This window comes from Thamnophis sirtalis, unplaced genomic scaffold (genome assembly GCF_051295495.1).
Source record: "Thamnophis sirtalis isolate CommonGarterSnake01/CBP01778 unplaced genomic scaffold, rThaSir2_p1.2 scaffold_9, whole genome shotgun sequence".
Taxonomy (NCBI): domain Eukaryota; kingdom Metazoa; phylum Chordata; class Lepidosauria; order Squamata; family Natricidae; genus Thamnophis; species Thamnophis sirtalis.
Window position 1 is genome coordinate 13,686,848 of NW_028261389.1, and position 13,781 is coordinate 13,700,628.

Here is a 13,781-nt window from a genome sequence, read left to right on the forward strand (position 1 = left end):
TTATCAAATCTGAACTCTCCCAACAGAGGGAGAAGGATACTGCACCATCTATCTACAGTCTACAACACAGCCCTATCAGCAGTTCCAAGAAGGCTCTAGACCTATTTGCACTACTCAGGTGACTCTGAGGACACAGATAAACCTTCAAATGGCCTCTCCAAAAGAATGCAAATGACCAGCTGTCTGCAAGGAATATCAATCCTTCCATTCCCCACCATCCAGTCGGAGCTTCTTGGATGAGAAGCGAAACATCTTCAAAGAAAAACAAGGAAGTCCACTTGCCTCTTGGAAAAAAAAAAGCACCATGACCTGCATGGCTCAGAATCTCCATAGATATTTCCATTCTGACATGTTTGCCCTGCCCCATCCCTTCTGCAGACTCAGCTGCCACCTGTCTGACCATGGTCTAGTGCAGAGATCTCCAAACTTGGCAACTTTAAGACTTGCTGACTTTAATTCCCAAAATTCCTTAGCCGGCCACTCTATGCCAGCCACTCTTCCTTCTGTCTCTCAAAGTAATTCCTACGTACCATTACACCACATTTCAAGCATTCTCATTCAGCCAAGACAGACAAAAATCTGCTTACCGAAGTGAAAGGTAAAGATTTTCTGCATCCATCTTCAGTTCTGGCCTTAGCACTACTGTGTTTGAAGGGCTAAAAAGCCTTAGAACTTGCCAAATGTTGATTACAGGTGGCTTCTGAATTTCACTGGAGAAGGTCTCTGCATTTGTGGGAGGTTACACAGATAGATAGAAATGTGTGAGGAATCTGGAAGATAGGAGACAGTTGAAGCTCCACCTTCTTTTTTGTAGATCACATAGCTGGAGTTTAAATGGTACAACCATGACTGCCATTTTTTAAAAATAAACTTTAAGGATACCACAGGTTTTGCTTTGTTTTTTTCATGATATTGCACCGTATTGCCCACCCAGTTGTTACTTCACAACCTACACCACCTCTAAGTATTTTTCCTATTAGCACAGAATAACTTGGAAGTGAGACAGAGAAGACTCCACTGTTATTTATATGTTATTTATTCCGCAACAAATTCATTAACCAGACAATTCGCAGCAGTGCAGGGGAGATTTCTTTGTTTTCTTTTCCCCAGTCTCCTTTTAATGTTTTTATCTTGTTTTTGTTTTATGTCAGTGCGGTGCAACTGGCAATTTAGAGTAAATTAATAAGGTCAGTGGGAAAGAGAGAGGTGTGATGCTGTGTGATGCAGAATTCTCCATCCTGCAGTGTTGCTGCTGCTTTTAAATAAACACCAAACAAATATCTCAAATATGGATCTAAATATTTGAAGTGTAGGATTTAACATATTCCAGAATGTTGGCTCTTAAGCCAGTCAGGGAACAAGGCCAAAACATAATCAAATGCAAGTCTGTCATTTGAATAATGACAGTGGCAGAAGGTCTAAATAAATGCGGGGGCGGGGGGAATCACACATATTGCATCACCTTTTCCTAATGTATAATAAATTGCAATTATATCTTTTCCATTTTTATAGGGACAAAAATTGAAATGCATTTTTTCCTTTCTATTTACTCTAAAACAATAGTCCCCATTTTTTCCCCTTTATGCAGATTTCTGTAATATTACAAAAGCCTTGATTCATGAAACAGTCCCAGTTATTGACTATTAGAAGATCCCCAAATTAAATAAAAATGTTTTTTTTTAAAAAAAAATGCTAGGTTAAAATGATGCAAGACTGCTGAATTGCATGTTTTTTCCAACTGAAATTCCATGGGAAACTATGTGAGATGAATGATCACCTCAATTTGGGGTCATTTTCCTTTAACTTTGCATTTTGTCATCTGCACCAGAAATCATATGTAATACCTTTAGGAAACACCAAAGGTGTGTCTACCACACATTGGGAAACCCTGTTCTAAAACCTCCTGGGCTGACAGACTGAGAGATAGAAACAAAGCCTAAAGTCATTTGGTGGTGAATTTTGTAGATTATTGTGGATTTGAACTTGAGAATCCATTTGTTTAACACTAAGCTAGAAATTGGGACACCATGCGTTACAAAACCAGCTGGGAGGACTAGGAGAGCAAACTCCTCTCCCCTCTAGCATTGAAGATGTTACATTGTCCCAGCCAATCTTAAAGAACACCAAGGACTCCACAGTTCAACCTTGAGCTACACAAATTCTGAGTGACCTTGGGTCCATTCTTCTGTCTCAGCCCTGGGCAAACCAAAATTTCTGAAAATTTTGCCAAAAAGATTGCAGAGACTAATCTAAGCAGGTCCTGGGAGTCAACACTGATTCAAAGGGCAAACATATAAACACTGTCATTGTAAAAAAACAACAACTGTTCCATGGAGACAAACTGTCACTTCTTATCATAGCCAAGATTCTGATTTAATCAGATCAAAGTTGTTTAGTGGCTTGTATGGACTCAATCGGAAAAAAAAAATATCCAAGGCTCATAGCAATATTTGTGCACATTTTTATATATTTGTTTATATTTCTTCAGGGGTAGGTGTTCAAATGAACTTTTCCTTCTTTACATATTTTGACACAGTTTTTCTGTAAAGAAGAAATACTATCTGGCTTAAAATTTTCAGACGATCATTTTGGTATCTATTTTTCCTTAACATAAACATTTTTGCACATATTTTTTGCAGATCTTTTCAAAGTATAAACCACATTTTGGAGTGAATATTTCAGCATGCATTTATGTTCTGGAGGCTTCTCTACATTTGAGAAGTTCAAGATCAAGTTCAAGATAATTATATTCATACTTATAAATGATCTGGTGCACCAAATTTTTCATGCATCCCTCTTTCTGATTAATTGTACGACTTGGAAGGGACTGACATCATCTAGCCCAGCATTCTGCTTAACTCAAATCTTACTAGTTGAAGCTGACACAATAGAGACTCCTGGATTTATAACACCAGGGTGTGTCACTTTATAATCCAGGGTATGAAAAGATCTTATCCCATCTGGCTAATCTTAATGACAAATATATTTTAGCCTCATGCTAAGATCTTTTGCATATTGTCAAGAAAAGCCTTGAATCTCAGTTTTAGTCTGGATATCCCATCAACTAGACAACCACAAGACGTCACAGGGCAACCAAAATAACTTCTAAGTACAGCCATTTTTTGTTTCAAGGTACATTTTCAGGATGAATGACAAATGCAAGTAGAAAGTATCTTGGAAAATCCAATGACTTTTCACGTTTTTGCACATGAACAAAAGAGTGGGAGTTTGATTTGACTAAGGTTGAAATAAAGAAAAAAAACCTAAAATGTGACATGAGAATTTTGGGCATGATTAAATTTTACATCCAGACGTCATGATCGGTCAAATACCAAATCTTATTGCATATTGGCCATCAACTATTAAAATACTGAGCATCAAATACAAGCACCAATATCTGTTGCGATTGTTGCAATTATTCAAAATAAATTATGTGATGAATTTTGGGAGCTGAGTTAATTTTAACTGCAATTCACATGGATTTCATAATATCATTATCAACTTCCAAATACTATACATATGAATCTCGTAGCGCTAAGTGGAGCTTGTCCCTCTGCTCTTCCATTGGACAAGCCATCGACCAGAACAAGAGGCAGTTGAACCTATTTGTGGCCATGGCAATTGTTGCCATCTCTTTGGCTTATTTATATGACCATCCACCCTTTGCTTCCATTTTTGGTCTCTAGGACAATTCCAGATCATACCGTTAAAACTGAATAGCAAAATGACTGATTTTCAATAACATTTTTTGGTTTGCCCCCCTGCTAATGAAACAGACCAAATGGATTGATGTAATAACACATTTCTTAGGACAGAAAGTAGTGGAAAGGTGTAATGAGCAGGAAATAAAGAAATGCACCATACTTTCTGATTGTTTCCTTTTAATGTAGTATTTCTCATTCCTTTTATAAGAGTCCACTTATCGTCATCAAGCCACCATTGATGATGAAGTCGTTTCCATGGAAATACTGGATACAGCTGGGCAGGTAAGAACACTGCTGATCCCTGTAGCAAAATGCCAATGCCAGAAAACTATAATTAACACTGGGGGAAAGTTGTCAAGTATTCACGTGTGGAATGTTATAAGAGAAATACTATTAAAGGGACAAAGGAGAATAATAAAAAAAAATAGTAGGCCAACTGTGGGAGAGTGTGAAAGGGAAGCTTCATATTCCTGGTAGTTTTAGTGTTTCAAAAATCTCAGTTGATTTTTGTTGATTTACGTGCTTATTAATCGAGGCAAAACAAGAGAATGTCAAGATACATGAGGTGGATACCTCAAGGTTCAGTCTTGGCTGGGCCAGTACTCTTCAAAATGTTCATAAATTATCTGGGTGAGGAGATAGAGGGGGAACTCATCAAATTTGCAAATGGCACCAAATTGGGAAGGAATATTCAATATTTTAGAAGGTACACTGAAGATCCAGAAGAATCTTGACAGACTTGAGCATTGAGCCCTCTCTAATAAGATGCAGTTCATTGATGAGGAAAGTGAGGTCATGTACTTAGGAAGGAAAAACCAAATGCACTGGTATAGAATAGGTGGTGCCTGACTCAACAGTAATAACTGTGAGAGGGATGTAGGTCTTCACTTAAGTATGAGCCAGATTGCCAAAAGAGCCAATCCAGTCCTAGACTGCATCAACAGAAGGATAATATCAAAACAACAAGATGTGATAGTACCACTTTATACCATGCTAGTGAGAACACTGAATCCAGTTTTGGTCACCATGATGCAAAAAAGATGTTGAGACCTTGGTTAGTGTCAGAGAAGAACAACAAAGTTGATAAAGTGTCTGGAGACTAAATCTCCAGATACTTTAAATGATAACTAGACTTGAGGGCCTATCACAAAGAAAAGAGGTCAGGGCAAGAAGTAATGGATGAAAGCTTGTGAAAGAGTCCAACCTAGAAATAATGATAAATTTTTTGACTATGAGAAAAAATAATCAATTGAATAGCTTATCTCCTGGGATTGTGGGTGTCCATCACTGGAAGTTCTCAAGAATAGACTGGACAACCATTTGACTGTGATGATATAGAATTCCTGCCTTCAGCATGGGGTTGGACTACAAGACCTCCAAGGTCCTTCCAGTCCTATAATACTGTGAAAGTTCCAAAGGAAGTGACACCTTAGAGGCCAAATGATGATGGAGGAGAATTATAGTTCCCTTCCAAGTATTTCTGAAAGACAAAGTAGGGTTAAACCTGAACTGAAATGTGGAACTAGCCCCAGGAGTTGTTATTAGAGGAGAGGATATATAGGTATTAAATATTCCCCTATGTAGCTTTTTTTCCTAGTGGAAAATGATCTTATATGTGGGGTGGGGGGGGAAAGAGGTAAAAGAGTTCAATTAGAGTTAGTGCCCACAAAACTGCTTTAAATAAATTTTTAGAAAGAAACATCTCTGAGACGTCTGATTATGAATCTTTCTATATAAGTCTGTTGTAGAAAAATGTGGGCTGGGAAAGTTTTAAGAAACATTATTACGGGATGTTTCACTCCATAGAATGTAAAGATTCTATTCTGTCTTGGTGCAGTTGAGAGTAAGCTCCATCAAGTCCAGGAGAACTGATTTATATATGATTGACTTGGAAGGTCCTATATAAATAAATACAACGAGGAGGGGATTTTAAAAAGCAGGAATACAAACAAAGATTAAATTGCATCCCTGGTTTATACAGAGTACATCTTAGCATAGAGTTAAATAAAGTCTTCCAATCAAAACAATATTTTTCAACTTGCATATAATGTTAATGGTATTCTTGATATATTATTGTGCCTCGTTCTGGAGATCACATTTTTTTTAAAAAAATATAAATATAAAAAAATATAAATTGTCAACAAAAGTTACAGAGAAAGCTGTCTTTCCTTCCTTCCTCCCTCCCTCTCTCCCCTTTTCTCTCTTTCCTTCAGCCCCCTCCAACAATTTTGCTCATAAGCAATTGGGAGGACATAGAAGTCTGACCTGTATGAAAAAGTACAGGAAAATAACGTCATTTCTAAGGGAATTTTATCTATTATAGAAATGTAATTTTCCACTGACATTAATCAGATAGATAAAGAAATCCTGCCTCTGTCATTGGAACTCAGTGGCACAGCTCTCCGTTCACTAGGAAAATTATGGAAAAGAAAGAATTGGCAAACATTTGTAGAATTTCCCAACTGGAACAAAGAGATACTGATATTTTATCATTTACCATTAACAGAAGAGCATGAAAGACAAAGTCAGCAGCTCCTGTAGTGTTTTTCCCCTCCATGTGTTTACGATGACGAAGAGTAATACTGTATTTGAAAAATGGTTTAATTTTCACATCATTTCACATTTCACAAATACAATTAAATGTAGGAAAGTTCTGAGTAGATAGTAATTTTGCAAGGCAGGCCAGATGCCAGAGATCTGTCTTAGCAACAGCTGAATGCCAGAGTGAAAATGGGACTTCTAATCTGTATACAAAAGCAACATTCAATGAAGGTTACACTGAATTTACTGAAATGTCACAGGCTTATGCCAATAATGGGATTGAAATATTTATCAAGGTATTTATTTTTAAATGGTAGGGCATTTGCTGCACATTCTTTTTCCAGGTGTGGTTTTTTTTAATGTTGCATTCAGTTTTGTGAATCTTCCCCTTCAATTGCAGTAACTTATATCATTGTAGCTGAAGTAATTAAACTGAGATGTGTTTTTAAAAATCTGTTAATATGCAAAAGTAAAGGATATGGAACCTGTAGACCTCCAGATAACCTACAATCGCCAGTATTGCTTTCCCCTTGGACCTGGTGACTAATCAAAATGTACAATATGTTTTGCAGTCAGAATATTCTGATTTATAATAGAAAAAGTGCAGAGAAGAGCAACAAAGATGATTAGGGGACTGGAGGCTAAAACATACGAAGAACAGTTACAGGAACTGGGCATGGCTAGTCTAGTGAAGAGAAGGAACAGGGGAGACATGATGGCAGTGTTCCAATATTTGAGGGGCTGCCACAGAGAGGAGGGACAGTCAAGCTATTTTTCAAGGGACCTGAAGGTCAAAGAAGGAATAATAGATGGAAACTGACCAAAGAGATTCAACCTAGAAATAAGGACAAATTTTCTGACAGTGAGAGCAATCAATCAGTGGAACAAAAATTGCCTTTGGAAGTTGTGGGAGCTTCATCACAGGGAAGCTTTCAAGAAAAGACTGGACTGCCATCTGTCAGAAATGGCGTAGAGTCTACTGCTTGGGTGGGGGGTTGGACTAGATGACCTACAAGGTCCCTTCCAATTCTGTTATTTGTTTAATTTCAGAATGTCCCATTCTAACCTCAGAATAACTGTTCTGAATTTAATGGAGATGGTCCACCCTTTAAATCGGCTATTCCAAAGTCAGAATATTACAAAGGGGAACATTTTGCACAGTTCTGTTAATTAGAGCAGCTGGAAGTTGCAGTGTCAGAGAATTGCACAGCAGGTGTCCGAATGAAGCTATAGACTCTGACACCTGCTTATAGTATGTAAATAAATATATTTTGCATCAATATATACAATGAACTAGATAAGCAAACAGGAGCATCATGAGGTAAATCACCAAGCACACAGGGCACACAGGAGAAAAAAGGCGGGAAAATGCGAAACGCCCCCTCCACACCCATAGCAACCAATCACAGCACAGATTGCCTCACAGCACCCATAGCAACCAATCACAGCACAGATTGCCTCATGCAGGAGCCCGCACTCTCCAATCAATCAGCCACAATTGTGGGTTCTGGCTCACTGCACAACTGCACTTCTCCGGTTACTAAATGTAATTATCTTAACATGCAATTCAACAGCGTTTGAAAAACACAGGTTCACCGTACCTGTGAAGCAAGTATTTCGCAAGCGCCAAATTCAAAAATAATTCTAGGTTTTTCAGATCTTCCAATCTCAAAGACAATTCTTCACCCAGATGTGTACGATTATTTTCATCCTCGATGCAAATATTTCTCACTTGGATAGATGAGATTCATATTCCATTCCTTAGAACAACCATCAATTAGTGTAACTTACTCTGACCACAATAGCCAGGCCATGCAAAGCTCAAAGGGGAAGAACTAAAATGCCAGAATGTTAGAATAATATAGTGGTCTAAAATTGGGAATAAAGATATTTCAGTTCTGGTGATGTTCTCTTGGATGTGGAGTAAATACAAGGTTGTTAATGTTTCTCTCTTTGTGCACCTATGTGTCCATATGCATTTAATGCCATACTGTAGAGAATTTCCCCAAAATATAACATCACATAGAAACTCTGCTATGCAGAGATCCCTATAATCCAGTGGTTCCCAAACATAGCAACTTTAAGACTTGTGGACTTCAACTCCCAGAATTCTCCAGCCAGCAGAGCTGGCTGGAGAATTCTGAGAGTTGAAGTCCACAAGTCTTAAAGTTGCCAAGTTTGGGAACCACTGCTATAATCTATACGACTCTTGTCTCCTGTTGATCTGCAAAATAACTTTCTTCTTTCTGTATCTCTTTTTTTGAAATAGGAGGATGTTATTCAGAAGGAAGGACACGTACGATGGGGTGAAGGATTTGTGCTGGTGTATGACATCACAGATAGAGGCAGCTTTGAAGAAGTCCTTCCCCTAAAGAACTTGTTGGATGAAGTCAAAAAACCCAAGAACGTTACTTTGATTCTAGTGGGGAACAAAGCAGACTTGGATCACTCCAGGCAGGTCAGCACTGAGGAAGGGGAAAAGCTGGCCACCGAACTAGCTTGCGCCTTTTACGAATGCTCTGCATGTACAGGAGAAGGCAACATTATGGAAGCTTTTTATGAGCTTTGCCGGGAAGTGCGACGCCGGAAAATGGTTCAAGGCAAGACTCGGAGACGAAGTTCCACTACTCATGTGAAGCAAGCAATTAACAAGATGCTTACCAAAATCAGCAGCTAAAATATCTTCTTTTTCCCATTCAAAAGAAGTGCATTTTGCAAGAAGAAAGGACGGAAGGCTTAACTGTGTTTGTCAATAGGATGGTCAAAGCTTTGCATTTATTATTACTATTATTATACAATCACCTCATTATTCTTGAAGTTAAGGGATGCAAAAAAAAAAGTTTCAGGAATGGTAATACATGCTCTACTACTCCAGTTTTGTTGATCACCAAATCATATCTTCAAAAAAAATGTTGAAGATGTGTCAGAATGGGTTCAGGAATTTACCCATCACTGCTGGTTTTGCATGCTCACATGTGGCTAATACATGGTGGCTTATCATTGTCTAAGGGGAGACTCTCAAAGCTTTATAGGGTGCAGTAGTTGACTAATTGGTAAGTGCACCACAACATTCACTTCATAATCCCTGGACATGAGACATCCAAAGAAAATGAACATCGCCACACAACTTCATCTAGTTCAAGCATCAAGCAAGAGAAAAAACATGTTAACGATGTCTGTGTGAATTGGTGAATTTCAGTTTCACTTAATTTTGCCTTTTTTAAACCTTACATTCATTTCCTTCTACACCTGCATTAATTTGCAATTTTAAAGAAAAATGCATAAATTTCAGTCACATTTTTGGAGAAACTTTCCTCAATAGATATAATTTTAGATGGCACTTATAACAATTTCTGTGCAAGCGATTTTTTTCCCCAATGTTATTTTTTTTTAAAGTCATCTGATATTATAAATACTTGATATGTATTTTTAAGTTGAAACCTATAGTATATCTGTAAGAATGGATTTGGGGAAGCATGAATTTCACAACTGCCATCACTATTTAGAGCACTGGTAAAAAAAATGAACATAAGTCCCAATGAAGGCAATATTCTTTTGATAGGCCTATCTTCTAATTCTGAACTTGTTTTTTTTTTAAAAAAAACCTAAAATGTAAAATATATGTATGAAAATGAAATAATGCTTTACCTAGCAAGTTTTCTCCAACAGGAAAATGCAACCAACTGGGATTTTTTAAACAGTTGTGTACACTTTATGATTCTTCATACTAAGCAAAGATCCTGGCTGAGTTCACAAGGCACGCATACCCTTGATTAACTTAACTGTGATTTCACTAATTCCTAGAACTTGAAAGGGGCCATTGATTTCATTGGGCCAATTTTACTCTACCCAAATGAAAGTATGATGGTTTATGTTCTGCTTGAACACATTGGAAAAGGATCTCATTGTCTCTGTGGACTATAAACTTAATTTGATTTATTAATCCAGTTTTCTGGGGTTGCTTGATGTTGAACCACAAACTATACTGCCCCAGAATTGCTAGCCTACTCAAGTAGATGACAGTGCAGTATGCTATGCACATTCAACACATTCTAAGTGAATTCTAGGCAAGGTACAAAATCTGTTTCATAGAATTGCTTTTGCATTGCCTCTTCAAATCTTTCTTTGCCCATAAAAATCCATTGGTTGCTCTTTAGCTGTTCTTTTCCCCCTGCCTCATTCCAATGAATCTTGCCAGGTTGTTGTAAGCTTGCAAGAGGTAACTGATTGGAAGGAAATTTTGAAGGATTGTGGAAGAAAGGTGACTGCTTTTAATAGTCTGTGGGTTTCTTATGTTCAGATCTCCTTGTATGCTGCAGCAAAAGGGAAATATTTCTATCCCTCCTTTTGCCTGATTTGCTCATTCTTGTGTTTTTAAATGATGTGACATGAGGGTACTATAATGTAATAGAAAAATATGACTGTTGCCGATGCTTTTTGGAGGGGGGTGGAGGTACAGACAGTACCAGATGAGTGACATTTGAACCAATACAATCCATTACCTTTCATGATTAGGCATCACAAGAATGGTGGCAGGCAGCCAAATGGGAAATGACTTGGAACCCCTGTTATCTTTCATTTGTGCGGTAATGATTATTCTCCATGTTATTTTTCTTTTATTGGTTTTGGGGATGAGGGCTATTGAGCAAGCATTCGTTTCTTGAACGTCTTTGCATTGATGGGAAGGGAAACCTAGGCTTTCCTCACAGAAAGATGTGAAGGCTTTGAGGCTGACTTGGCTTTTAATGGCTTAAGCTTTGAACATTGCATCTTTAAGGGAAAACATTTGTAAACTAGAGGGGCTTGAATAGAACCAAAGTTCTTGGGCATTTGACATAGCTGACTTTATTTTTCTTTTAAAATGTTAATCTATAATAAAAGTGTGATTTTAAAAAAAGCTCCGGACTTTGGAGTGATGCTTCCATCTTTTAAGAGAGCCATGGGAAATCAATTGGAGATGAGACTACATTTAATCTTACAGAACAGAAGGTTTTTGTTTTTTTGCATACCACCATTTAAAGTTGTTAAGGGAGAAGATTGCCTCTTGAGTCATAAATCCATATTATTCTTATTCCGTGCAGCTATCTCACATAGGTATGCTACAGCCAGAGGTGTCCACAAATGTGTCAATGCAAGGCCCAAAACAATGTCCCCTTTCCATACCTCTAAACAACATTACACCACAAATTAAAAAAGAGCACAGCTTCCATCCAACTGAATTTTGTTTTTGTCACTTGACCCACCCACTGCCATGTTCTGCAGGGATCCTCTTTATGCTACAGGATTAGATCTATCAGCGCTCATAGCACTATTGCGATTCTGCAGATATGTTGCCCTCTCAGCAAACTTTGAGCTTAACTATTTACAAAATGAGTTTTGGCCAACAACAAAATATCATTTATTAAAAAGAAGAAAAAACAAATGCATTGGATTGCTTCTCAGGTCTCCTACTCACTACCTAGCATTTCATCATATCAGCATAGCACCATTTATATAGTTCGCTTTTGGAAGGAGCTTGGGACAGCCCACCAGCTTTCATTATTTGCTGAAGTTGCCAATATGGACCCAGAGGCCTTCTCATAAATGATTGCAGTTGAAGGCTGGCAATTAGCTTTGCCCACGCAGCTGTCCTCCTGAATGGTTCACCAGCTCCAGCGGAAAGATAGAAACTGAAATAAGTTGGTTCCTTCCCAAAGAAGAATAAGCATTTGCATGGACATCCCAGAGTTCTTAAATCCTAGAGATTTAAAATCCAAAATATAATTCACACTGCCAACTTCAATTTATTTATTCAGTTGATTAATTCCTTAAGATTGCAGGTCAAAAGACGTGCTGTTCCTCTGCTGTAAGGAAGAATAACTTTCAAATGCGTAACTCATCGTGTGGGAGGTAGCATTAGGACAAGTCAGTTGCCGTTGCAGCTCTGATTATTATTTAGGCGACAACCATTCCATGGTGCACTCAGCATTAATCTTCAAAATCTAAATAACCAAGAAATTGAATGTGCTAATGGAATCCAAACATGGATGCCACAAACTGTGTATTGTGTTACAGATCTTAACTGTTTATAACCAACCTTAATAATAATATTTGTGTTTCCTGGGGGCTGATAGTCATGTGGTTTATATTTCTCATAATTGGTTTTCTGGGCACATTGTGAGCAACACTGTCATTACAACTAAGCCAGTGTTTATGGCCAATCATTTGGGAGGTAAGCAACTGAATAATTTTGATCCTTGGTGCGCATAACAGTTGGGCTGCTGCCGCGATTTATACACACTTCCCATCGAAGATTATTTCAATCAGCTTAACATAAAATGGCTAACACAATACTTCTAAACAGCTATTCATTTTACTTTGGAAAGTATTTGATTAGCAGTAGGCTTCGTTGGAAGACTTCATCCAAAGTTCACCGTGGAAGCCTAATAATGTTCCACACCACACCCTGGACATGCTCAGGGGCTCTATGACACCATGCCTCTTTGTCCATGGGAGCAAATCATCTGACTGTAGAAATCACGTAAAGCCAGAATGCTGCCCTTTGAGAGACTTTATTGTGTGGGAAGATCTAAGGGTTGAAAAGAAAGGGATTCATTGACTGATGTCTTCATGCTTTCAACCTTTGAGGTTGTAATGCATGCAAAAGGCTACAAACATTTGTCCATCATGGGGAAAGCTGACTAGGCATCACTTTTTTCCAGAGAAATCTCTCTGCCAGTAGTTTACTCAGGAGGAGTAAACTTTTCCTGGTTCTTTAAGAATTCTAGATGTTATAGTGCACATACATAATACATGTGAAAGACCAAGAAGTTGAAAAGAAAAGATACAAGTCAGGAGAACTACTCTCTGAAAAAGCTGATCAAAGTTAGATTCTCCCACTAGTCAAGTTCTTTGTCTCACTCATATGCATTCACATTACACATTCACACAGCCCAAATCTCAGTCCGTAACATAAAACAGAAACCAAATCAGAACTAGATTTCCTAAGGTGGTGTTACTGTCCAAATCAATCAACCCAATCATTGTTCACTAAAGCTTTGTCTTTACCTGGCCTTTAGCCCTCTTGAAGAAAAAAACACAAAGGACAAGTGATTATAGCATAAGTAAAGGACTAGGTCAGGGGTGAGTTCCGGCAGTCACTACTGGCGGTTTGCTCGTGGCCGCGTCCTGCATACACACTTTGTGCGCATGTGCAGTGCAATAAAAATTGCTATGCACATGCGCAGAAGCAAAAAACAAGATGGCGGCACCTACACCGCTGCCGGGAGAACCAGTTCAGGTGTGCGGCAGGCCTGAGTCGCTGCCAGTTCCAGTGACCCAGGCCGCCAAACCACTACCGGTTCGGCCGAACCAGTCTGAACCAGTAGGAACCCACCTCTGGATTAGGCATAGTTAACCATAATCTGCCAAGTTTATCACTCAAAGGACTCATACATAAACATTTGGAAAAAATATGTACTTCTTACAGCAATAATTTCTGAATAGGCTGGGCAGTTCTTAAAGTGCTGCATTCAATCATCCATGGAAATGAATCAA

At 38.3% G+C, this 13,781-nt stretch overlaps 1 protein-coding gene across 3 annotated transcripts in view; it reads left to right on the forward strand.

Moving 5' to 3' along the window:
- RERG (RAS like estrogen regulated growth inhibitor) overlaps positions 1-11,142 on the forward strand; it is a 133,484-nt gene extending 122,342 nt beyond the window's left edge. For all 3 annotated transcript variants that reach the window (XM_087722844.1, XM_087722845.1, XM_087722846.1), the window contains 2 exons: positions 3,913-3,986; positions 8,515-11,142. In XM_087722844.1, the coding sequence (XP_087578970.1) occupies positions 3,913-3,986; positions 8,515-8,922 (482 nt within the window). In that variant the 3' untranslated portion in view covers positions 8,923-11,142. The remainder of the gene's footprint in view (positions 1-3,912; positions 3,987-8,514) is intronic.
- The last annotated feature ends 2,639 nt before the right edge of the window (positions 11,143-13,781 follow it).